The 27,111-nt window shown below is 41.0% G+C and overlaps 2 protein-coding genes across 2 annotated transcripts in view; one reads left to right on the top strand and one right to left on the bottom strand.

The window, feature by feature from the left end:
* Plod (procollagen lysyl hydroxylase) overlaps positions 1-14,383 on the bottom strand; it is a 243,681-nt gene extending 229,298 nt beyond the window's left edge. The window contains exon 1 of the mRNA XM_067148905.2: positions 14,310-14,383. Within this exon, the coding sequence (XP_067005006.2) occupies positions 14,310-14,346 (37 nt within the window). The 5' untranslated portion in view covers positions 14,347-14,383. The remainder of the gene's footprint in view (positions 1-14,309) is intronic.
* The window catches only part of Gbeta76C (guanine nucleotide-binding protein subunit beta-2), a 211,895-nt gene that overhangs the window by 73,518 nt on the left and 111,266 nt on the right, over positions 1-27,111 (top strand). The gene's annotated exons all lie outside the window — the stretch shown is intronic.

Here is a 27,111-nt window from a genome sequence, read left to right as displayed (position 1 = left end):
CCGTAAACCTCACTATAAAGACGGGTATAGGATAATAAACTGGTTATTCATCTGAGCCTCGTCGTGTAGATACTACTGGGTAGAAATTATCTGTCAATCAGTAGCGACGATTAGCTATTAAGAAGTGGAGGCCATCCCTGGTTATCCGTATGTTCAACCTATCTCCCAGGAGATAGGTGGTTTGTGTCGTACCGATACCGGTGCGCTATTCCGCGCTCTTCTCTCGGTCTGTTATGAGGATATATCGGTTGTGTGTTATTATGTGTTTTGTTTTTGCTAGTTGCTTTACGTCGCACCGGCACAGATAGGTCTTATGGCGACGTTGGGACAGAAAGGCCTATGAGTGGGAAGGAAGCGGCCGTGGCCTTAATTAAGGCACACCCCCATCATTTGCCTGGTGTGAAAATGGGAAACCACGAAAAACCATCTTCAGGGCTGCCGACAGTGGGGTTCGAACCCACTATCTCCCGGATGCGAGCTCACAGCTGCGTGTTCCTAACCGCACGGCCAACTCGCCCGGTATTATGTGTGTTTAAACTAGTTTAGTTGGTTTTAAAACAGTTAGTGTGAGGTTGGGTGGTCACCCATCCAGTGGGTGACCACGCCCGATGTTGCTTAACTATGAGTAAGCAATGTTGTGTGTTTTGTAATTACATCTTTCCTGTATGTGTATGTTTTAATGTAATTGTATTTTTGTACGTTAGTGTCGATCTTCATTCTGTGTTGACTGACAGCGGTTACGTGTGTGTCGGCTGTGGTAGCCCTGGTGGTCACGCATCCAGGAACTGACCACTCCCGGTTGCGTTAGGAAGTTTGCATGAGATTTTACTGACGTAGTGGTGCAGTGAGTAACACAGTGAACTGAATGTTGACTTTTAGTGTGTGTGTGTGATGTTGATTTAATGTACGTAGCATCGTTAAAAGTGGAGGAGCGGGAACATAAATTTATAGACAGCCCAGGCTCTCCGTCCCTCTCCTCTCAACCCACCTCATGCGGCTTGCTGTTGTATGTAAGTTAGGAGCAGGGACCGGAGGGGATTGGTGTGCTAGGCTTCGCTCCGTCAGATCGCTACTGCTTACAACCATCCGTTCCTCATCGTATATACTTCCTCACCTGATACTTCTGACTTAACTGTATAAATAATGGACAAACCGAGTGCTGGTATTTACTCCCGTTTACTTCCATCCTTGCCGGAAGACACTGCAGGGAAAGAGCTCGATGCGGCCAGTATCTAGTAATCGGGAGATTGTGGGTTCGAGCCCCACTGTCGGCAGCCCTGAAGATGGTTTTCCGTGGTTTCCCATTTTCACGCCAGGCAAATACCGGGGCTGTACCTTAATTAAGGCCACGGCTGCTCCCTTCCACTTTCTAGGCCTATCCCATCGTCGCCATAAGACATATCTGTGTCGGTGCGACGTAAACAAATAGAAAAAAAAAAGACACTGCAGGGCAGCTGTTATAGGATCAATATAGTTTTCTTTTTAAAGGTATATCTGCTAAAATGAAGTGCAAACTTTCAGCTTTCGTGTTGTCTTTCTTTGGTTGGAATCGAATCCGTGATCATGGGTTGGACACCACCACTGATCTCCCAAGGAAGCTAATAAATCAGTGAACAATGGGTACGACCGCTGTAAAAATTCAATTTGTTTGTTTAATAACAATAATCGTGCATGGCATCTGTATATACTTGGTGATGACGTAATTAGGATAAAATGAATGGGCAAGACGTCATAAATACCCCGTCCCCAAGCCAGGGGAATTAACAGTACGAGCGGGTTGATTCTGATAATTGAACCGGGGCCATCGGACCCAAGGCAACCATTCTATCCATTTAGCCACAAACCTGGACTCTTAACAATCTCCACTGACCAGGTGTTGAGTATTGACAGTAGCAGAGTAGCTTGTGCAGTAGCCTTGACTCCACAGCAGGCTACTCCCATCTGACCACCCTTGGTCAACTCTTATTCCTTTCCGACCCCTTATGGCGACCGATACCTTCAGTTTTCGTGTTCCCTCTGATTAGTGAGGAAGGTTGCCTGTTCCTCACTTCACCGAGCAAGTGGCTGCATAGCTGTCAGCTTGCTTCCGGGAGATAGTGGATTCGAAACCCACTGTCTGCAGTCCTGAAGATGGTTTTCCGTGGTTTCCCATTTTCACACCAGGCAAATACCTTAATTAAGGCCACGGTCGCTTTCCTCCCACTCCTAGCCCTTTCCTATCCCATCGTCGCCGTAAGACCTATCTGTGCCAGTGCGACGTGAAGCAAATTGTAAAAACAATATTCATCCCCACCACCAGGTGATTGTTGAGGATCCAATCAGCCGCCCGGTTGAAGACTTAACGGGCATATTTACTATTTTCGAAACCGTATAGAACTGTATCATTTCTCACCAGTTCAATTAGTTGTCGTCATTCATATTCACCGGCACTTGAACATAGATGGACAGCAGCAACACTGAATTTAAAGAGGCTGCTAGCGCCACATTGTCAATGTAGATCCAGACTATTACTCTTCTATATATCTTGGATCCAGACATGTTCCGTTATCTATATACATAAAAATGAATGTTTGTTTGTTTGTATGTATGTCTCAAATGGACTCAAAATCTACTGGAGCGATCTGGATGAAAATTTCACAATTTGTTCTTATTACTCCTAGCGTGCTTGCCTCTTATCCGGAGGCCCCGGGTTCGATTCCCGGCCAGGTCAGGGATTTTTACCTGGACCTGAGGGCTGGTTCGAGGTCCACTCAGCCTACGTGATTAGAATTTAGGAGCTATCTGACGGTGAGATAGCGGCCCCGGTCTAGAAAGCCAAGAATAACGGCCGAGAGGATTCGTCGTGCTGACCACACGACACCTCGTAATCTGCAGGTCTTCGGGCTGAGCTGCGGGCGCTTGGTAGGCCAAGGCCCTTCAAGGGCTGTGGTGCCAATGTTTTTTTTTTTTGTTCTTATTACTTCTGGGAGGGTTTAGGAAATGGTTTGAACGAAATCTGATGGGTAGTGTCGGCATAGGGGGCGAGAAGGATGAAAGAGAAGAAAATAGGGGAAAGTAAGTAAACCGCATGACAAGTCTGATCAGTGGGATGCCTAACCAACAGTATGTGAAGATTATGATGCGTTTCTTAAAACGTGTCTTCTTCTTCTTCTTCTTTCTCTATAAACTGTATATAAAACTGAGAAGTCCAAGTTCAGTCCCCATTGCATAGGGGGTGAGAAGGAGTGAAGAAAAAAAAAATGTCGAAAATGACAGAGATTACGGGTGAATGTGTGTGTGTTTCAGCATAGCTCTCAACCAAAGTAGATACTCGTATGACTTACTATTTGGGAAAGAAAACTGTGGGGTAGACACTCCTGTGGGCGGGGGTTAAAAGGGGTGAAATATTAAAATAATAGAAAACGACCAATGTTAAAAGTGAGAACGAGGTATGTTAATAAATATAGTTTTTCTTTTGCATTTTATTAAACGGTTTAGAAACATCTAACGCTGTTGAATTAATAAACGCGGGCACGTGCTAGTTTATCCATAAATATCGCTCTCGAAGAATATTGAACGAAAGAGCAAAGTAAACGGAAAATAAACGGGAGGTACAATTTTTGCAGACTCATTTAAATACATAGGCCTACTTCGGGTAATTATTGAGAGGGGAGGGGGGGGGGGTACGATTGTGAAATGAGGAACAATTGTACTCACAAACACAACAATAATAGAGCTTGTTTCTCAAATACATTTTTTGAACGAGTCTTATGTACGGAGTTTTCAGTAATATTCGCAAGTAAACAGAAAAATAGAACTTGATTCATGAATACAGTAAATATTTTGAAGGCATGTTTTATGTACGATGCTATAAAAAATAATCACAAGCAAAAAAACTTGCTTCATAAATACATTTTCTTCATAAATATCGTATTACGGTACTGTACATTATGCATTTCATGATACGAAATGTGAAAAGCTCTACCACCAGATGTACATAGTTCTCTGGAGGAATGCCCGCCCGCTTTCTAATTTTATTTCTTGATATAAAACCATCCACCACTTCTCCAGATTTAACGCCACGTTTTAAGGGGACTAGGAGGGTACTTTTTTTGAAGGGGCTCTGCCCGCCTTAGGGGGCAGGAAGCGGCTTGCCCCCGCTGATAGTAATTCCAATCTGCAGATGCGCAATCGGAAGCAAACACACTGTATATTGTGCATCAGCCTAATTCTTTCCTTTCTCAAAGGAAAGACAATAAACACTTAAAAACACATTTTGCATGATATTCACTGTTCTGAGACTATCAGTAGCCTAATAGAAACAGATTTGTTTTGTATCGAAACTTTTATGTACGTTCTGTAGTAGCATGAAGAAGTGAATGTGATTTAAAAGCGATAGTAATATGATCATTTTGTACATTTGAGTTTGAGTACATTTTTTTCTGGATATTTCCCTCACGATTTCAGTTCTATCTCGCGAAATATAGGACGCTTGGTTTACCTTGCCCGAAAAGCTCAGGCCTAGGAGCAGGACTTTTTTTTATAAAGTCATTTCGTGAAACCCTGTTCAAATTAGAGGACCCATTGTGCTCCTCAGCATTCGTTTATAAATACATCAGATAATTTGTTTTGATATGAAATTTGTCCATGTGCTGCCCGGATACTTTTTTTTTAATGTCTACTTTTAGGATTTGTACTACCTCTTAATTGAGGCGCTGAGATAAAAAAAGGGACTAGTCGTCATTTTGGTGGTATATGAGTTATTACTGTGGTTCTTATCTTTATATTACTATTCCGCATGTGTTGATGCTAAAATGGGACTTGTTCAGTAACTCTTTCCCTGTCTAAACCAGTGTTGACATTTTGTGTCGTGCAAAAGTGAAGTGTGGACAGTGATCAGGAGTTGTCTGACTAAATAACCTGGCTCTTTAGTGAGAAAGTCCTTTTGTACAATCCCTTCCATGTTACAAGCCAAGATACTGATAAACTAGGTTATTGACTTGTCCTTCCTTGATAGCGTCGATTTTGATATGTTTTGTTATATGACGCATGTTTATAGACTTATTTGGAATGCTATAAAATTGTACGAGTTTTGAGTTAAACTTTATTTTTGGTAAAATGAGTGTTGTTTAAATAAAAAACGGGACGTGTCAGTCATTTTCTATATCAATTTTCTTGTATGTGTCTTTGTTATATGATTATATGATTACATATCTATATATATAAAATAACTTCTCCTGACTGACTGACTGACTGACTGACTGATTCATCATCGCCGAGCCAAAACTACTGGACATAAAGAAATGAAATTTTGGGGATATATTCATATTAAGATGTAGGTGCTCGCTAAGAGAGGATTTTTTGATATTCCATCGCTAAGGGGGCGAAAAGGGGGGTGAAATTTTAAAAAGAGTGTATCTATATCTCAAAACTTTAAAAGTTTACAGATGTAAAAATTGGTATTTAGAATCTTCTTTTAAAATAAGGATACACGTATTTTTTTGTTTTCTGAAAACCCCAATAGGAGGGGTGAAAAAGGGTGAAAATGGGGAAAAATTTGTTGAATGCCTTCAATCAGGATACCGGTACTTATATCTCAGAAACTGAAGATATTACAGACCTGAAAATTGGTACTTTTGATCTCTTTTTAAAATAAAGAAACACGTATTTTTTTGTTTTTGGAAAATCCAATTAATGGGAGGGTGAAAAGGGGGTGAATTTTTAAAATGAGTGAATCTGTATCTCCAAACTTTTAAAGTTTGCAGATGTAAAAATTGGTATTTAGAATCTTCATTAAAAATAAAGAAACACGTATTTTTTTGTTTTCGGAAAATCGCAATAGGAGGAGTGAAAAGGGGTGGAAAAAGGGTTGAATGCCTTTAATGAGGCTACTTATATCTCAGAAACTGAAGATATTACAGACCTGAAAATCGGTGTTTGGGATCTCCTTTAAAAATAAAGAAACACGTATTTTTTGTTTCTGGAAAATCCAATTAAGGGAGGGGGTGAAAAGGGGGTAATATTTTAAAATGAGTGTATCTATATCTCAAAACTTTTAAAGGTTATAGATGTGAAAATTGGTATTTAGAATATCCTTTAAAAATAAAGAAACACGTATATTTTGTTTTTGGAAAATCCTAATAAGAAGGGAAGAAAAGGTTGAAGAAGGGGTCGAATGCTTTTCATGAGTCTACTTATATTTCAGAACTTGAAGATATTACAGACTTGAAAATTGGTATTTAGGATCTACTTTAAAAGTAAGGAAACACGTATTTTTTCGTTTTTGGAAAATCCAAATATTGGGGGTGAAAAGGGGGGGGGTGAATTTTTTAAAATGATTGTGTCTACATCTTAAAATAAAATTTACAGATATAAAAATTGGTAGTTAGAATCTCCTCTAAAAATAAAGGAACACATATTTTTTTGTTTCCTATAAATCCCAATAGGAGGGGTGTAAAAGGGGGAAAAATGGGTTGAATGCCTTTAATGAGGATACATATATCTCAGAAACGAAAGATATTACAGAACTGAAAATTTGTATATGGGATCTCCTTTAAAAATAAAGGAACACGTATTTTTTAGTTTTTGGAAAATCCAATTAATGGCGGTTAAACAGGAGTGACAAATTGGGGTGAATTTTTTGAAAGGCTATATCTACAGAATATCTTGGAATCGTAAAATGTTACAGACGTAAAAAGTGGGTGTTTGAAATCTCCTGTAAATATAAAGAAACATAGGTGATTTGTTTTTGGAAACTCCACTTAAGGGGAACTCAAGAGGGGTGAAATTTTGAAATGAGAATTTTTACAGTATATCTAAAAAACTTAACATGTTACAGAAGTGAAAAATGGTATTTTTTATCTCTATTAAACATAAAGAAACGTGTATTTTTAGTTTTCGGAAATATCACCTGGGTGGAGGGTGAGGGTAAAAGTGACTGAAAATGGTGTTGAATTCTTTTAATTAGGCTACTGATATATCAAAAATGCAGATTTTACAGACGTGAAATTTGATATTTTCAATCTGCTTTAAAAGTAAAAATACACCTATTCTCTAAAAATCCAATGAAGCGGGGGGGGGGGGTTTGTGAAAGAATTGAAAAATTAATTGGCTTAATTGTATGAGAATACATACATCTAATAAAAACTAAAGTTATTACAGATGTGAAAATTCGTATTTGGATCTCCTTTAAAAACAAAGAAAAACGCGTTTTGGGCGGGAAACCATCTTGGAGGGCGGGAGTGTAAAGGAGTTGAATTCCTTTCATGAGGACACATAAATCAAAAACTGAAGAAGTTAGAGTCGTGATAATTGGTATTTAGAAGATCCTTTACTATTAAAGAAACAAGTATTTTTTTTTTCGGGAAAGTTCACTTAGGGGGGGGGGGGAGTAGTGTGAAATGAAGTGAAAAAAGTAAATTACTTTTATGGGGATACTTATATCTCAAAACTGAAGGTAATAGACGTGAACATTGGTGTTTGGAATCTCCCTTAAACATAAAGAAACAAGCCTTCTTTTAATTTTTTTTTGGGGGGGGGGGGGGGTGGCGGTAAATAAACTTAACGGCGGTGGGGTGTAGAAGGAGGTGAGACCAATTGATTTTACTGTTATTAATGTACTTATAAGGATCCTCCGTTGCTCAGGCGGCACCGCTCCGGCCTCTCAAAACTGGGTTCCGTGGTTCAAATCCCGGTCACTCCATATGACATTCGTGCTGGACAAAACGGAGGCGGGATAGGTTTTTCTCCGGATACTCCGGTTTTCCCTGTCATCAGCCATTCCAGCAAAACACATAATAATAATAATAATAATAATAATAATAATAATAATAATAATAATAATAATAATAATAATAATAATAATGTTCCGGACCGTCGTCAAATGTGCGGACCGCGCTGGCAACGGCTCCTGGACGGGTAATGACTAAGAATGCAGTCCGGCCGCGGGTTCAGTGCCGCCAAATCACCCAATATGACACCACGCCGGATCTCCTGAAGGATTTTATCCATATTAAAAATGATTAACGGAAAAGATGGCAAAGATTTACGGACCCAACTGACCAGGAGGAATACCTGAGCCTAGCCCGGGAAGTACGAAATCGGTTGTTGGAAAGGAATATTGAAAAATGGGAGGAAACGTGCTGTAAAATAATAGAAAACGAGTCAGATCGGGAATTTTGGAGGATTCTCGCAGAAAACGAGTCAGATCGCGAATTTCGGCGGATTATATATCTAAAACAATAAGCATTCAATTATAAATTTCAGTATAATACCGTAGCGAAGCACGGGTATCTTGCTAGTTTTGGTATATAACTTTAATCTTCCTAATAAGCATATAGTGTTAACTATAAGGTTTAGGAATATAATTATACTTACAGAATTATGTACAATAATTTATATATATATCAAAACAACTATTCAGTCACATGTTTCGTTTGTAATCTCAGCACCTCAATTTTGTTCCAGCAAATTATGGTAAATTTCTTTGTTGTGAAGTTAATTTATATTTTGTAGTTTTAGAGTTATTGCTATGTATATAATTAAAAGCTTCAATTTAAATTATTTTGAGACATGATATAGGCTTGTGGGCTTATGCCGTGAACAGTTGAGATTTTTTTCTGAAGACGCAGAGCAAAGTAACATAAAGAGTTTCCCCTCGTTTTCTGGACACGGCATAAGCCCACATCATACGGGCCTTGAGAGCATCAATGTTAACATTAAATTACAGTATTTTGTTTTGCATGGAGCAGCTCGTATTGTCTGGGTAGCAGTAGTTGAGCTCTACAAATTAATAATACAAATAAGTGGTAACTGCATGTATTTACGCGTCACCCCGTGTGGAATAGACTGTTGAGACACTACATTAAATATGATTACTGAAGGTCGCCGTATCGTTTTCCGTCGTCACTGAATGTGTTCTCGAGTACCCTCCTGCAAACAATCAATTAATCAATTTTCATTTCCTTGAATGCACTTATTTATTTATTTATTTATTTATTTATTTATTTATTTATTTATTTATTTATTTATTTATTTATTTATTTATTTATTTATTTATTTATTTGACAGTTCCTATGGTAGATTTGTCTTTGATGACGACAATTTAGCCTCTGAAACTGTTCATAGATTGTTAATAACGAGGACACTCCACAGCGAGCAGGCCGCTTTACGTCGCACCGCAACAGATAGGTCTTATGGCAACGATGGGGTAGGAAAGGCCTAGGAGTGGGGAGGAAATGACCGTGGCCTTCATTAAGGAACAGTCCCAGCATTTCCTGGTGTGAAAATGGGAAACCACGGAAAACCATCTTCAGAGCTGCCGATAGTGGGTTTCGAACCCACTATCTTCGGGATACAAGCTGACAACTGCACGCCCCTAATCGCACGGCCAACTCGCCCGGTCATTTTGTACATTGGTGTTCTGTGAGGAGATGCATAGTACTCGTAAATCAATCCATGACGAGAAGATCGCTCCAAAGTCATTTATTTATTTAATAATAAATTACTTAAAGTGATTCTCGTGTGTCGACACCAATCCAACCTGCCTCAGGGCCGATGACTTGGCAGACCAAAGAGGAATTACACCCATACAGTCCATTCTTAGAACAGACACACCGAGCTCGATAGCTGCAGTCGTTTAATTGCGACCAGTATTTCAAAGTCAAAGTCAAAGATACCCGTCTCCCTTAATCTCGAAAACCATAGATTAGGGAGAGGGTATTGTTTATTGTAACCGTTTCGTAATTTGTGATACATGCAGTATACAAAATTAGAAGGAGTAACTTGAGATAAGTATTGAGAACTGTGTTAATAACTGGTACATTCGATGATTATTAATATAAAACAGATGGTTAGAGATTGAACAGAGAAAGAATAATATGAACTGAATGTTGGAGTTACGTTGATAGATGGCATTTTGAAAAGTATTCGGCAATACGGCAGACTAATAGAACTATTACAACAAGGTAGTTCCATACTATACCTTAAGCCTATGCACCTAATGGCTCTAGACTTCAACGGAGTTATATTGTCTCGGATACCTTAGGTACTATTCAGTTCCTGGCTGACATGTATCACATCCTTTCCTTCCCTCAGTTTCCTGCTCCACATTCCCCTAATAATGTTAAATAATTTTGCGATTCTCCCCGGGTGCATCCATTCTCTGTTCAATAACTTTACAATTGTATACAACTGATTTTCGTTCTCAATTTCCTTTACACCCTCCTCATCTATAAATTTCTCTCGTATTTGCTTTGTCATTGAACAGTCTTTTATCAGGTGTGCCCATCCCATTTCTTCAGAACATAGTAAACATTTATTTTCATCTTTGTTTTGTCTGTATGCTTTATTTTTATGTATCCCCATTAACCACCATATTATACCCCTCATTCCCTTCTTTGTTATAATCTCTACATTTATCCTCATTCTCCCACTTACATTACAAAATTCTTCTAATGACCTCTTACTTCTACATTGTGCATCAATACATTGCTTTTCAATATCCTTAATTCTTAGAACTATTTTTTTGCATATTCTCAACTTATCTATACAGTCTCTTTCCCAGTAATATCCCATTCCTATCGTTTCCAAAATGTTCCTTACTCCATCCACCCAGTATCCTTGGTTCTGATGTTTCATTTGGTGTTGATAAGCTGTCTGTAAAACTTCACCCCCTTCTCGCAGCTTCATTCTCAGCCAATACCTTATTATCATTTTAATAATATCCACTTGCAGACTTATATCTTTGCACACCATTCTCACTCCACAGTTAGCTGTACAACTGGGTAGACCCATAATTATCTTACCAAATCTACTCGTAATTGTATCAAGTGAATCAACCCTCCCTTCAACTCCCCAAATTTCCGATCCGTACAACACTCTAGACTTAACCACTGCATTAAAAACATTTTTATACACTCTGTAGTCTGTGTTGGGCATCTTCTTCTCCAGTATGTTAATGGCTATACCTTTTAGTTTCGATCTTTTTATTTGCTCTGTCCATTTCCCATTTCCACTTAATATCAAACCCAAGTATTCCACTTTCTTGACAACTTCTAACCTCGTCTCGCCCATCCACCATTTTTCATTCTTTGACAATTTATATCCTTTTTTGCACACCATTACCTTGGTTTTCTGAGCATTAATATTTAAATTCCACTCTTTACAGTAATTTACCACTACATTTATACTACCCTCCATACTATTGGGTGTCAAAGTGAGCAGAAGGATGTCGTCAGCAAAAATGAGACCCGGAATATCCTGGTTCTCAAGACTTGGGTAAACACCTGCCTCAAAACCTTTCGATTGGAAGATATCATTTATAAACAGGACCAGTATTTGGGAGATAGTGGGTTTGAACCCCATTGTCAGCACCCCTGAAGATGGTTTCCGTGGTTTCCCATTTTCAAACCATGCAAATGGGGCTGTACCTTAATTAAGGCCACGGCCGCTTCCTTCCCACTCCAAGCCCTTTCCTCTCCCACCGTCGACATAAGACCTATCTGTGTCAGTGCGACGTAAAGCCAATTATAAAAAAGAACAGCCATTCGGTTTTAAGTCCCGTTGACGTTCAAATTTCCAGCTGTAATGCAGGGGCGTGACGGATGTGATACGAGAACCCTCAAATAACTAATATATTATACCAGGTAGAAGTTACAGTCATATAAACAAAGGGTGTTCGTTATTGTAAAATTGTTGAATATGTTTTATTTGACTTCCTCTCTGGTTTAACGGCTAAGCTGCTGCACCACTCAGATGTTCGTACTTAACTGTAATTGATTTCATTTCTCAGTAACTACAGAACTAATGTAACCGATACCCAAGTCTTGGTTATATTAATTTATTCGATTACAGCACAGACAAATATTCTTTCTTTCTTAATCTGTTTACCCTCCAGGGTCGGCTTTTTCCCTAGGACCCAGCGAGGGATCCCACCTCTACATCCTTAAGACCAGTGTCCTCGAGCGCGAGACATTGGATCGGGATACAACTGGGTAGGAGGACTAGTACCTCGTCCAGGTGGCCTCACCTGCTATGCTGTTCAGGGGTCATGTGGAGGGATGGGAAGATTGGAAGGAACACGCAAGGACGAGGGAAAGAAGTGGCCGTGGTCTTTTAAGTTAGGTACCATTCCGGTACTTGCCTGGAGGAGAAGTAGGAAACCACGGAAAGCCACTTCGAGAATGGCTGGGGTGCGAATCGAACCCACCTTTACTCAGTTGACCTCCCGAGGCTGAGTGAACTCCGTTCCAGCCCTCATACCACTTTTTCAAATTTCGTGGCAGAGCCGGGAATCAAACCCGGGCCCCGGGGGTTGCAGCTAATTTCGCTAACCGCTACACCACAAAGGTGCACATAGACACATATACGAAGGAAATTAAATTTTAAAAAACCTGTTCAAATACATTTTGTTAACTTCACTGGTTCGAAAATGAGTTGACTGATTGTTATTACCATAGAGTTAGTAAATGTATTATTTACTAACTCTATGGTAACTGCACCAACTTTTTATTGGTACTATACATTGTTGTGGAATAAATGCGTGTCAAGAGCTAAATGTTCTGCACCGGGCGAGTTGGCCGTGCGGTTAGGGGCGCGCAGCTGTGAGTTTGCATCCAGGAGATAGTGGGTTCGAACCCCATTGACGGCAGCCCTGAAAATGGTTTTCCGTGCGTTCCCATTTTCACACCAGGCAAATGCTGGGGCTGTACCTTAATTAAGGCCACGGTCGCTTCCTTCCCACTCCTAGGCCTATCCTGTCCCATCGTCGCAATAAGAACTATCTGTGTCGGTGCGACGTAAAGCAAAATTGTAACAACAACAAAAAATCAGCAAAATTTGAGCGTAATACGATCGCACTACATAGTTTGGTGCATGTCGTTTGTGAGGAGCGTGTGGCAACAGCTGGGATGAGTTGCACTCAATACAATAAACTACTGCTAGATGCAACCAAGTGGCAATTCCTCTGCGTAAAACATAAACAAAAAAATATTTTTACTGATTCTACAAAATCGCCCTGATCATTTCTATGCAGAGTGACATTAGGAGTCTGCGGGGCCCCTTATGGTGCGTCCACACCAAGATGTTTTCGTTTAGTTTGTTAATAAACACTGTTAATTAACAATGTTCATGAACATTTTGGATCTTCATAAAGAAAATAGCGTGTTCATTAACTTTTCGATCATGTTAATTAACAAAATTTCTTTAAGTTTTGTGAATGAAACTTATCATTATCGTTTCTTGTTTTCGTTAACCTTTCGGTTCGCACATGCGCAAGGACGCAGTTAGAGCACGCAAATTCGTAGCGCGGAATACGATGATTTCTTATTTCTTCTAACTATTGACTATCAAATCGCAAGCGAAAGTTCTAATATGCAGTACCTTTAATTCTGTATGATATTCTTTTAGCTGTGTTCTAATGAAGTTTCATTTCCAGCTTCGTTCCTCGCTGAATAACCTAACCTCCCGTAATCCCCTGTATATCATCAAAATAACACTATCCTAAACAGGTTAAATGAAGATTTTCTTTATTTCGTACGTACCTTTACCAATTACTTTATATTGTTGTATAAAACTTCAAACACCTCAGACACAATAACTGAAATTGCTTGTTTTGATACTCTTAGATATATAAGTGAAATGTCGCCAGTTGGTAGGAATCTTTAAAGTTATAGCCTATCTTGAAAAAATAAGAAGCCTGTCATTAGTGGAGCCGGCTTTCCGATAATCTGTATCATTACTTGCAATTTCAGACCCAATTACTGTCAACAAGAATTGAAACTCATGTGGGAGCATTCTCAAGAGAATTTTGAAAGCCTGCTGCATCATGAATGAAAGGTTCTGACATAAGTGTTCTTTCCAAACTTAATTCTACTCGCCTTTCCAGTATTTTTCTTTGCCACACTTCGCGTCTGCGCTTTTCTCTAAAATAATGAAAGCTGCAGCTGTAAGTATTTTCTTCTTCCTGACCCTATCAATTGTAACCTCACAAACAGCTATTTTGGTGTGGACTAACCATTAAAGGGCCGGACCCGCCGAACGTTACGCCTCTGCTCTAACGTCTTGAAACAGCTTTTAACGAGGGTATCTTCTAAAGTCATTCTTAAAATTTGTGCTAGTTTAAAATGTGTTTTAAATCAAAATACTGTAATCTGCCAGGCTTGGAGTTATGATGTGAAATCCAGTCCTGATCACTTAATTTACTTTCATATTATTCTTTTCATCATAGAAGGTGAGAGAAATAACGTTTAAGTATGTGCACAGTGGAATTTTACATTTTAATAACTCCTACTAAACATTTTTTAGAAATCACAAAGTGGCTTGCAGCTTACCCTTGAGAAAGAGAAGGAATAGCACATACTTGTGCATTGTTGCGAAGCTAACCGCGATCACAGGTGATCCTTCCACAGCGCTCGTTGAGTGAAGAGTCAGCTGGCGGTGAACGCAAGAAGAGGTAGAGGGGAAAGCGAGATAACTTTCAGTAGGATAACGGTACGAAGATACACGCCGTAATCTTCGGCTTGGGAGCGTGAGCTAACGAATTGGATAGAAGCGAAAAAGAAACCTGTGTTGTGCTTGTCAGTGCATGTCGCTAAAAAAGCGCGTCAAGCGAACCTGCGGTCCTCGCCTAGCCAATCTCGCGAAACTTTAAAAGAAACATGTGATTGTAGATGCAGTACCTATAAAAAGGGAAACTAGCGTAATTGAGATGATAGTCACTGACCTATTTCTAGGTAGTTAGGCATTCGATACACCACTAATTACCAGAATAACTTTGACTACGGTACTCGAAGAACTTGGCGCAGCCGCCGTGTCTCAGGCAGCCTCTAACCGCTGGGTACCATGGTTCAAATCCCAGTCACTGCATGAGAAATTTGTGCTGGACAAAGCGGTGGCGGGACAGATTTTTCTTCGTGTACTCCGGTTTTTCCTGTCAGCTTTCGTTCCAGCAACACTCTCCATTATCATTTCACTTCATCTGTCAGTCATTAATTATTGCCCCAGAGGATTGCGACAGGCTTCGGCAGCCGGCACAGTTCCTATCCTCGCCGCAAGATGGGGGCTTCATTAATTCCATCTCTGACCCGGTTACTGACTGGAAAACAGGTTGTAGGTTTTCATTTTCATTTAAGGCTAGTTTACACGACGACACTAGATTTCGCAACTCATTTCATGAAACTTATTTTATGAAAGTAATTGCATAGGAAGTGTTTACATGGAGACACAAGTCATTGCATGAAAATTGTCGTGTTTTTTTTTCAGTACTATTTGTTTAAATGGATGTTCAAGTTATTGCAGCAGCTAGAGTAGTCGCAGAGATGTTACTATACTGACTTAGAAAAATGAAAGAAGGGTATCTAAAACGAGTTTGACTAGATCATGGATAAAGAGAAGGATGCTCTGCAACATTACTGATGGAGATCAGTAGTGGCGATTGGCGGGGGGCGGGGGCGGCATTACATTTTTATTCCATTTTAGTAGGAGTCTCATGTAAGACCCCAAATAGAGTATGATTCCAATCTATGGGACCCTCACCGGGATTACTTGATTCAAGAACTGGAAAAAAATCCTAAGAAAAGCAGCCCGATTTGTTCTGGGTGATTTCCGACACAAGAGTAAACTTACAAAAATATTGCAAAGTTTGGGCTGGGAAGACTTGGGAGAAAGGAGACGAGCTGCTTGACTAAGTGGTATGTTCCGAGCTGTCAGTGGAGAGATGGCGTGGAATGACATTAGTAGACGAATAAGTTTGAGTGGTGTCTTTAAGAGTAGGAAATATCACAATATGAAGATAAAGTTGGAATTCAAGAGGACAAATTGGGGTAAATATTCGTCTATAGGGAGGGGAGTTAGGGATTGGAATAACTTACCAAGGGAGATGTTCAATTAATTTCCAATTTCTTTGCAACCATGTAAGAAAAGGCTAGGAAAACAACAGATAGGGAACTGCCCTAAATGCAGATCAGTAGCGACTGATTGACTGAACTAGGAATTATAGGAATTATTAGCAAATGTACCTGTGCTTCACCACGGTATTGTACATTGTATACGGATATCGAAGTAAATTACTGTACATGCAGTGAATAAGATTTTTTTTAAAATTGCATGTTTCTTAGCATTATCCAGAAACAGCAGGGGGAGGTTCCCATACGTTGCTTCCAATGTAAAGTGCGAGTTGCGTAATTGTGATGATAACGGCAGGCTCACTTGCCTACTGCCATTCACAATCGAGTAGGTAAGTTTTCATTATAATGGGAGGCCCGCATTACCTACCTACTACGCTGTCCCAATCGATTTGGCAAGTTTTCGTTACAATGTCAGGCCGCTTTCCTACTTCCAGACAGATTACAATTGAGGATATTTTATTATAATGGCAGGCACTTTCCCTACTGGCAGTCAAAATTGAGTACTGCTGTTATCATTATAATAAGAGGCCCTTTTTCTTAATGTTAGTCACACCGAGTTGGTGAGTTTGCTTTATAATGTTAAGGCCATTATGCCTAATGCCAGTCACGCTTTAGATGGATGAATTTGTTTACAATGGAGGGCACACTTGCCTGCTCCCAAACACACTCGGTTGGGGGAGTTTTGAACAAAATTACATGCTCCCTTGACTTATGTCAGTCAAATCGAGAAGGGAATTATTAATTACAATAGTAGTCCCTCCTTACTAATGTTAGTTACAAAAGAGTTGAAGAAGGATCCCATTCCTACTGCCAGTCAAAGTCGATGTGGAGAGTAATGATTACAGTAGCAGATGCCCTCCTGTTGAGAGTCATTATCGATGTAAAATATTCATTATAATGGCAAACACACCCTTTCTACATCGCTACAAATCAACTTCAATGAATATATACAAATCGACATACGAATTACCGGTATATGCATGTTTACTACTGTATATTGCAAACCTTCATTTATATATTAACTGCTGCTAAACGATACATCATATCGACAAACGGATTGAACCATAAGACGCGTCATTTAGTGGTCTAAATTGCTGATCTTAAGATATTTTCTCTTGTCTCATCTATTTATGGGTAAAATTGAGTTAGAAACGTTGAATGGGGTGAAATTTGGGTAAGGTTTTCTCACAGTGTATTATTACTTTTGGGTACTAATGTGACAGCTACAAACATAGAATTCGGCTCACGTATGGATACCGGGTGGGCCAATGTTCGTGTAGAATTAGATGATTCTATCTTTTGTATAAGTGATTCTAACTGCGAATTATACGTGTACAAAGAGCAAAGTGTAGGTTTAATCGAGAAATAGAGACAAATCTAACATATAACGAACAGAGATACGACGAAATGTCATAGGACCAAAGATGTAGGTCACTCCAAATTGAACTGAGATTGCGCCATCCGTTTTGTGATACGACTTACCGTTTACCGTGAAATACCCTTAAAGTGCCTTAATATTCCGATATTTTTCGGGGGTAAAAAAATGAAATATTTAAAGATCTTGGAAGCTTTCCGTCGATTACAGGCTAAGAAGTGTGATTCTGCCAAATTTCAATTTTCTAGCTCGGCTGGCAGATTGTGCCTCGATCTTGCTTTGGGGGAAAGGGGGTGGGGGTTAAAATGAGGGCTTTCAGGAAACTAAAGCTAACACATATGCAGATGGTCATTATAACACCCGAAACGGATAACTACAAAAATTTCGCTAAAATAGTCAAGGTACAGACAGACAGTCGTTACGATTTTATTTATATAGATAAGCTGGACTTAGCCTGCAAAACCGACCGTTCATGATATCTCCCTTATTAATCCTCCTATCGAAACAATGCGCATGAGAAAAAAAGTTTTAGAAGTGGATTTCCATCATGATTGGTCGATTTCCAGTCAGGCTGGCTTTGTATATACCGTGGGAGAGTAAAATCACTGTTCCGATTCCCTATAAACCCCCAGGCAATTCCGGGAATTTGACATGGTATGGACCTGAAAACTTCCCTTTGGACAGGTGGATGCTAAATATGAAGTTTGGTTGAAATATCTCCAGTAGTTTTCCAGTCATAAGAAATACGCTTTACACGCACCCGCTCTTGAGTTAAGTATGGTGGGACTTGTATCGATAAACGGTCCGCTAATGATATCTCCCTTATTAATCCTCGTACTGAAATGATGAAATATGAAATATGAGAAAAAAAGGTTTAGAAGTTGATTTCCATTAAGTTTGGTTGTGTATATTTTGTGGGGGAGCAAAATCACGGTTTCGGTTTCGTATAAACCCCCATTTAGTTCAGAGATTTAGAAACAGTATTAGCCCTAAAACCTACCGAAGGACAGGTGGATTCTAAATATAAAGTTTGGTAGAAATATAGACTATCGAGTTGTTTTTCAAGTTATAGACAAACAGACAAACAGACACCAAAGCAAAAAAAAATGTGCAGATGGTCATTATTATACCTGAAACGAATAACTGTACGGAAACGCCAAAATAGTCAATGTACAGACACACTGTCGTTACGATTTTATTTATATAGATTTACAAATAGGGGCTGCCTGGCCGAGGGGTAAAGGAGTGCACGGTTCGCCCGGAAGGACGTGGGTTCGAATCCCCGCCAGGAAGTCGTAAAATTTAAGAAACGAGATTTCCACTTCCGGAAGTGCATCTGGCCCTGAGATTCACTTAGCCTACACCAAAAATGAGTACCAGGTTAATTCCTGGGGGTAAAGGCGGCCGGGCGTAGAGCTAACCACTCGACCCCATAACGTGCCGCGGTTAACAATGGTGGAAGCCTTTACCTTCCACTCCTCCCAGGGCCTTCATTATTAGCGGAAATACGCACAAAATGTCGTTCGTCGCCGCTAACCGATTTGTATAGCGCCGCAGCAAGTAGTGGAAACTTTGCATGTGCTGTGAGGGAGGTAGCAGGGGTATGTTTTTTTACCAAGCATGGACAGTGAGGTATGATTTACCCGCTTGCCGCGCGGCAGTGTTTTCTAATGTCTGTTAGTTTCTAAACGTGTTATAAGTGTATTAACTATTGTTCCTTCGGTGAATTTTTTTATACCGTAGTATGAATTTTAAAAAATACGGCACTTAAGTTGGTAAACTGTAAAACCTTTACCTTACTGTCGAAATTCGCTCAGAGAGCATCAAAAACTTACCATTTTACAACTATATTTCCAGTTTTGGTGTATACATACCCCTCCTCCTCTCCCGACTGCTATATACCACATTTCGTTGTGTGTACCTTGGCCCCCCACTTCTAGTTCCAAATTGCCACTATTGAAGGAGATAGTAGTAGAAGACCCTCAAAAGCTAGCGTCCGCAATCATTTACGAGTGACTCCGGAACAATACAGTTTCTTACTCGGAAAAGTTACAAATGCCTGTAAAGAAGCAAGATACCCGTTCTGTAATGCGAGAAGCATTATCACCGGAGCTGAAATTAAAGATAACAAGTGGTGATTCATACTCGTCCCTACAGTTCTTGTGCCGTGTGCCAAAGAATACCATTTCATATTTGTTCCAGAGGTTTGTGATGCCATCTACGCAGCATTAGAGAAATATATTAAGATAGGGACATTAATAATAATAATAATAATAATAATAATAATAATAATAATAATAATAATAATAATAATAATAATGTCCGCTTCTGTGCTGTAGTGGTTAGTGTGATTAACTGCCTCCCTTGGAGGCCCGGGTTCGATTCCTGGCTCTGCCACGAAATTTGAAAAGTGGTACGAGGGCTGGAACGGGTTCCACACAACCTCGGGAGGACAACTGAGTAGAAAGGGGGAGGGGGGGATTAGATTCCCACTTCAGCCATCCTCTAAGTGGTTTTCTCTGGTTTCCCACTTCTTCTTCGGGGAAATACCAGGATGGTACCTAACTTACGGCCATGGTTGTTCCCTTCCCTCTTTCTTGTCTGACCCTTTTAATCTTCCCATCTTTACACAAGGCTTCTGTTCAGCATAGCAGATGAGACCGTCTGGGCGAGGTACTGGTCCTCTTCCCCAGTTTAATCCCCCGACCCAAAGTCTCATGCTCCAGGACACTGCCCTTGAGGCGGTAGAGGTGGGATCCCTCGCTCAGTCCGATGGAAAAGCCAACCCTGGAGGGTAAATGGATTAAGAAAGGAATAATAATAATAATAATAATAATAATAATAATAATAATAATAATAATAATAATTGTTACGGAGATATCCGTGGTAGGTAGAGGTGAAAGAAGGTGCGGGTGTGAATGGGTTTCAAGCTACGAAATTAACGTGCAATGTAAAATTAATTTAAAATTTAACTAGGTTATATTTTCTTTTCAAAAACAAGAGATAACAATCATAACAGGTACAGAGTAGCAAAAATGTAGGTACAATATTACTGGATTCGGGCTCAGTGCCCTTACTTCATAACTCTCGGGCAATCAGCCCCGCCTTACTCCAAAAAAAAATTTTAGCCAAGGGGCAGAAAACCCCATTCATGCCCAGGAGCACTGGCTCCAAACATTACACATAAAGCCTGCACGAGGCATACAGAAACAAATTTCAAAGAGCGATCCGCTCTCAAAATTGTAAGCCTATCACAAGGCCACACCAAACTCTACCTTCAAGCTGTCCTCTAAGGACGTATTCACAGGGGTAAAATACCCAACCTACTGAGGTCTATTACATGAAAAGAAGGTTGATTACATGACCTCTAAAATAACAATTTGAGAGGAGGCGATCTTGCACTCCTAATACACTTTGTTTTTAAAACCTAATCTGGCTCTGGGCCGCTAACGCAAGGGCTAATCCCATACTACAGAGGTGACTTAGAGAAGAACACTTTACATTACATAAACGAAGAATAGTTTGAGAAAATACGTTCACCTCAAAACAAATGTGAGTGGGAGCTCGAGAGGGTTAGCACTCTCTATCCCAATATGTAGCTTTACAAGAAAAGATGAAAAGAGTAATTACATTTTAGGAAAAGGTTACATGATGGAAATGCTTCGAACCCGCCGCGAGTGTTAAACTGCCGACCTAGCAAGAAAAGAAGTTATTAATAGGCCATTACCTGGTGTTGAACGGCTGAAGAAGAAAAAGGCGCTTCCCGCCTCCTGCTATGTACTTAATACACTGAAAGATGGAACAGAAGTGGCCTGGAGACCCTAAAATCAGCAGTTTATATCCTCTCGCGGAAGATTCTAGGCGTTAGGGGAAATAAAACACCCTCCCTCAAAGTTTTTATTGGCTAGGGAAAAGAAACCCCTACATAGAGGAAGAAGAAACACATTATTGGTGGAAAATTAATTAAAGAAATTCGGGATTGGCTAGATCCAAAATAAGGGGAACAAGAGGGGTATACAGCCAACTTAAACCACGACAGAAAGAAATTTAACAAAGAACAAACTCTTGAAATAAAAATTTCTCCAACAAAATAGTTCTTTGATTTCGCACTAGGTTGCACTATCGTAATTCTTCAGTAGTGTCCTCTAGAAGAGAAAGTTCACACTTCTTACTTCAAGCGAAACAAAGACACATCAAAAATGACACAGTTCACAAACTCAAAAATTTCCGAGTGGTGACATCTTCTGAGAAACGAGAAAATCAATAGAGTAGATAAAGTTCAGATTTCCACCAGAAGAGGAATTTCAACTGGCGCAACTTTTAAATGACCGGAGTAGAGGTGTACCGCCCGGTACAGACCTCCCCCCCCCAAAAGTTCCTCCAAGGGGTAACACAGAAGAGCATAACTTTTGATTGAAAGTAAGGTCCAAGTTTTAATGTGAATGCGAAGATAGTTTGCAGTAGCATTTACAAGATTTCCTAATTCAGTTTCAAAATGTTGTTGTTGCAGGTGAATGAAAGTCTTTATGTTTGTAGAATTTGAATTTCTGAAGATAAACTTTTAATACTTAAAGGTGAAGAAAAATTTTTCAATGTCCACCAAATATTGTTGTTGAATTCCCAAGTGTAGTTATTGCTTATGGTGACTGTCCATGTAGTTGATGTAGATTGAGTCGGATGGCCAGACCGGCCGTTGCAGCTTGCGTCCAACGGAGGCCGCTCGGACCCCTCAAGTACCCTGAGATACCGCTCGCCCGCACTATGAGGGGAGCAGAGGTGTTGAAGTACGCCGCGCCCGCGGTGAACAGATACAGGCTGCGGGCATGTAGCAGGTCGTGCGCCGCACATCAGCCTTGGCCGGGAGGAGAGCTCCGGCTCGCCGTGCACATGTCGTCCTCGCTGGAGAGGAGGGGGCCCATCCCCCTCCCCAGTCGCTGCACGGCGCTGCGCGGCTGCGGGGGCGCTGAAACATTAAAGCTAGGCGGCAGAATTGTGTTGGACAATCATCTTCTTTGAGGGTACAGGCTTGTGGAGAGGTTGAGGGGCCAGCGGCGTGTAGATATCCATGGCATTTACTATTATGAAGCCACAGTGTAAGGTGGAGCAGGAGACGGGAGCGTGGTAATGGCCGTGGCAAGAACAGGATGGCAGTTTAACGGGTCGGAGCAGGTTTTACACAAGGCTTACATCTAAAACCAAAATATTACAGAAGGGGCAGAATGCCTTAAAAGTGAAACTCAAAAAAAAAATATAACCTTCATATCCTTTCAAAATAGTATGAAGCAAGTTAACACAGAAATTACACCGGTTTCACCTGGGACAGGTGAACTCTAAATATCCTCTCGGTGGCTGGGTTACTTAGCAATAAGGTAACCGGCGTAAGAAAATCGAGAATGATACAAGGCCCATGAAATCTGGGGGCAAGCTTGCCCGCGGGAACAAAATTTTTGACCATAACCTGGTCACCTACCTTCAAAGTGGTGGGTCTCCGTCCACGATCATACCTTTCCCTAACCTTTTCATGAGATACTTTAAGATTGGCTTTAGCCTTCTTCCAAAGATCTTTAATGTTGTCCGGATCTATTGTCTCGGGCAGAATGTCATTCAGAGACCAGAGGTTAGAGAGCGGCGTGTTGGGAACGAACTTAAACATCAAAGAAGCTGGAGTAAATTTGTGTGATTCATGAACCGCCGAATTCAAAGCAAAAGCTAACCCATGCAGGGACGTGTCCCACCTAGAATGATCTTCATGATGATAGGCAATAAGTGCGGACCTGAGATTACGGTTAACCCGTTCAGCCAGAGATGGTTGAGGGTAATAAGCAGATGTAGTTACATGAGAGATGGACAAGTCAAAACAGAATTTACGAAACAGATTTGATGTAAAAGCTTTAGCATTATCAGATACAATGTATTGGCACGGACCAAAAGAAGCAAAAATAGAATTTAGGCAAGTAATGGTGGACTGAGCGGTAGCCAGCTTAGTCGGAAATAACCAAGAAAATCTAGTAAAGCCATCTACGCACACAAAGATGAACTTGTTAGCATTACCCTTTGACTGGGGGAAGGGTCCAACATAATCGATATACAGGCGTTCCATGGGGCGCGACGCTTGATGCGAAGACAAAAGGCCTACCTTGGTGGACATGGTGGGTTTACTAAGCAAACAAGATTTACAAGCTTTTACAAGTTCACGGATTTCACCGTCCATACCTTTCCAAATGAACATTTCACGAATTTTTTCACGGGTTTTAAAGATTCCAAGATGCCCTCCTAATGGGGTCTCATGATAATACTTGAAGATCATAGGCACAAGAACCGCTGGCACGACAACCTTCATCATCTTATCATGCCTCGATGGGCAACATAAAACACCATTCCTCAGAACATAAGGGACGACATGTTCCCCAGAAGAAAGGGTTTCCATTATCGGACCCAGCGTCGGATCTTCACGTTGGTATTTCTCGATATCCCTAAAGAGCATGGGAGCATCGGTTAGGATGGCATTAACCTCAGATAGAATGGACTCGGAAGGTGATGAACTGTCGACAGGTTCATGGGTCTCGACGTCGTTAGAAAACATACGGCTGAGTCCATCAGCAACAACATTTTCAGTACCTCTGATATGTCGTACATCGAATTGGAAGGCAGAAATACGGATGGCCCAACGGGCTATACGACCAGTACGACGCGGCCTACCTAAGACCCAGCTTAAGGCTTGATTATCTGTCTCCAAGTCGAATTTGACATGTTCCAGATAGAGACGGAACTTTTCTAAGGCAAATAAAACTGCCAAACCTTCAAGCTCATATATGGAGTACTTTGCTTCTTGAGCCGAGAGAGTCCTAGATGCATAGGCGATGGGGCGCCTCCCTAGTTCAGTCTCTTGAAGAAGGACTGCAGCTACCGCCGACGACGACGCGTCGGTTTGGACGATGAATTTCTTCGAGAAATCAGGCATAGCAAGTACAGGGGCATTACAGAGAGCTAATTTAAGGTCTTCAAAAGCGGCTTGTTGAGACGGTCCCCACTCGAATTTGATGCCTTTCCTACGGAGAAGGTTTAAGGGCGCCGCTCTATTAGCAAAATTAGGAATGAACTTCCTGAAGAAATTCACCATGCCAATGAACCTGGCGATACCTTTAATGTCCTTGGGAGGTTTAAAATCACGGATGGCCTGTGTTCTAGAATGATCGACTGCTACACCACCAGGTGACACAATATGCCCTAGGAATGACATAGAGGGCTTAGCAAAGGCAACCTTGGACAACTTAACAGTTAACCCAGCCTTACGAAGGCGATTGAGAACTTCTCGCAAATGATATAGATGTTCTTCAAAGGTTTCGGAAAATACGACGACATCATCCAAGTAGTGATATAAGTACTCAAATTTGATGTCGGAAAAGACCCTATCTAGTAGCCTAGTGAGCACAGCTGCCCCCGTGGGGAGCCCGAAAGGCACGCGGTTGTATTCATATAAATTCCAGTCCGTGGCAAACGCTGTAAGATGTTTAGACTCTTCGGCAAGGGGAATTTGGTTGTAGGCCTGATTCAAATCCAAGATCGTGAAGAACTTGGCCTTACGAAACCATGAAAAACAAGAATGAAGGTCGGGAAGGGGCACGGATTGCAACACCACCTTCCGATTGAGAGCCCTGTAATCAATGACAGGCCTGAAGCCTCCTTGGGGTTTCGGGACTAGAAAAATAGGCGGAGAATACGCTGACTTAGAGGGCCTAATAATACCATCCTTCAACATCTGATCGATGATTTCTTTCAGAGCCTTCATTTTAGGTGGAGATAGCCTATACGGTGGAAAACGGACAGGAATCGAATCCGTGACCTCAATTTTGTATTCAATAAGGTCAGTAACACCAAGAGTATCAGAGAACACCTCGGGAAACGACTGACACAGTTTCCGAATACTATCAGCCTGCTCCTCAGGTAGATGTCTAAGGTCTAACAACATCTCATCCTGGGTAGGCGAAATAGATGAACATGATACAGAATTACACTTTAACAAGGGAATTCTACAATTGGACGCAAATTTGAAAGTGCACGACCTGCTCTGGAGATCGAGCACAAGACCAGTGTGAGAAATGAAGTCCGCTCCCAATATGATGGGGCAAGACAAACGCTTGGCCACAAACAATTTGATCTTCCATGTAAATTTAAAAACCCGAATTTTGACATGTAAGGAACCTAGAATTTCTAATGGAGATGAATTAGCCGAAACATATTTAACAGGAGATGAGTCATAGTCAGGGAGTTTACAAACAGATTTCAATTTAGAATACCAATCAGCCGAAATAATGGAACAAACACTGCCTGAATCTAAGAGAGCTGTTATAGGCTCGTTATTTAACTCAATCTTAAGAAAAGGAACAGGTGCGGGGGTATCCGCCGCAATCCTAAGACACTCTTTAGGGCATTCAAAAGATGAATTTGAAGGCTGGTCGTTCTCTGCATTTACAACCTGTTTACTAGGGGCTAAGTCTCGGGAAGATGGATTAGTCGGCTCAGCCGACGCCACTAGTCACTTTTTATTATTGGCATAGCTGGAATTTGCACCAGAAGTTGAGCAGGAGGGGGTGCTATTTGAGTTTGGGCAATTCTTGGCGATATGTGAGAAGGCCCCACACTTAAAACAGCCTTGTGATAACCCTGCTCCATTCCTTGTCCCACTTGACTTGATCAGAGGACACTTATTCCGCAGATGGTCAGGCGACCCGCAAGCATAACATTTACGGGGATTGACTGGTCGGCGAGGTGGAGGCCGAGTGTTACTAAAGGAAGGCGGGGGTTCTTTCGCGACACGCAAAGAATCGGCGTATCTAACTGCTTCCGCTGAGACGGCCAATGCTTCAAGTTCAGAGAAGGTTTGCGGACACGCCGCGAAACACAAATGTGACCTGTAGGATGGCGAAATACCTTCTACAATAGCCTGCACAATCTGATCTTCAGGAAAGTGCAGAGCAAACACCCTAGTGTAGAATTTGATATCTTGAATGAAATCGGCCAAGTTTTCATCCAAGCGCTGTACACGGTAATAGTACTTCTGAATCAGGGAGGACCTGGCCCTAGCCGGGATGAAGTTAGCTAGCAAATGGGCATGGAAATCCTCAATAGATGATTGCTCGGCAATGGCTCTTACGATTTTATCAGAGAGAATACCAATAGCATACGGATAGATAATTTGCAAAATTTGACATGGCGAAAGAGAAAAAACAAGAGCATGATCCTGAAATTCCACTAGAAATCTTAAAAATGAAATTACATCACTGGTGGTGTTGACGGAAAACTTAGAGATACCTCTAAGCAACATTGCCAATGGATGAGGCAAGCTACTGAACCCAGGTGACATAGTCGTTAAAGGTTTCAATGGCAAAGAAGTTAATTCAGAGCGGATGTTACCCAATGACGCACGGCGTTCAGATTCGTTGTTCGATGGGGCAGAGATAGTTTGAGCAGCAACGGTTATCCTATTGACTTCTCCCTGAGGAGGCTCTTCCTCGTTACCTACATTCACCGTGGCGGGTTGATCAGTTTTGGGAGGAACTTCGCCGGTTAGCAATCGAGTGACCTTATTAGACAATTCAGAAATAGTTTCAAGGAGCGTATTAGCGTCCTTCCTCTGAACGTCATTCACCTTTAGAGACAACAGATCATTAACTCTATTTGCAAAGTGATACAGCCTGCCTTGCACACGCTTAATTTGATTAGGAGACGGATCGTTTTCATCAAAAAAGCTGACTACAGATGCTAGCCCGGTAATATTCTCGACGATCGTGGAAAGAGAGTCATCAATTTCTTTCTCTCCCAAATTGGGGATGGAAATGGGCAAATCAAGGG

The sequence above is a fragment of the Anabrus simplex genome, chromosome 6, assembly GCF_040414725.1.
Source record: "Anabrus simplex isolate iqAnaSimp1 chromosome 6, ASM4041472v1, whole genome shotgun sequence".
In the NCBI taxonomy this organism is placed as follows: Eukaryota; Metazoa; Arthropoda; class Insecta; order Orthoptera; family Tettigoniidae; genus Anabrus; species Anabrus simplex.
Note: the sequence above shows the minus strand (reverse complement) of the source record. Positions and strands in the feature narration are given on the sequence as shown.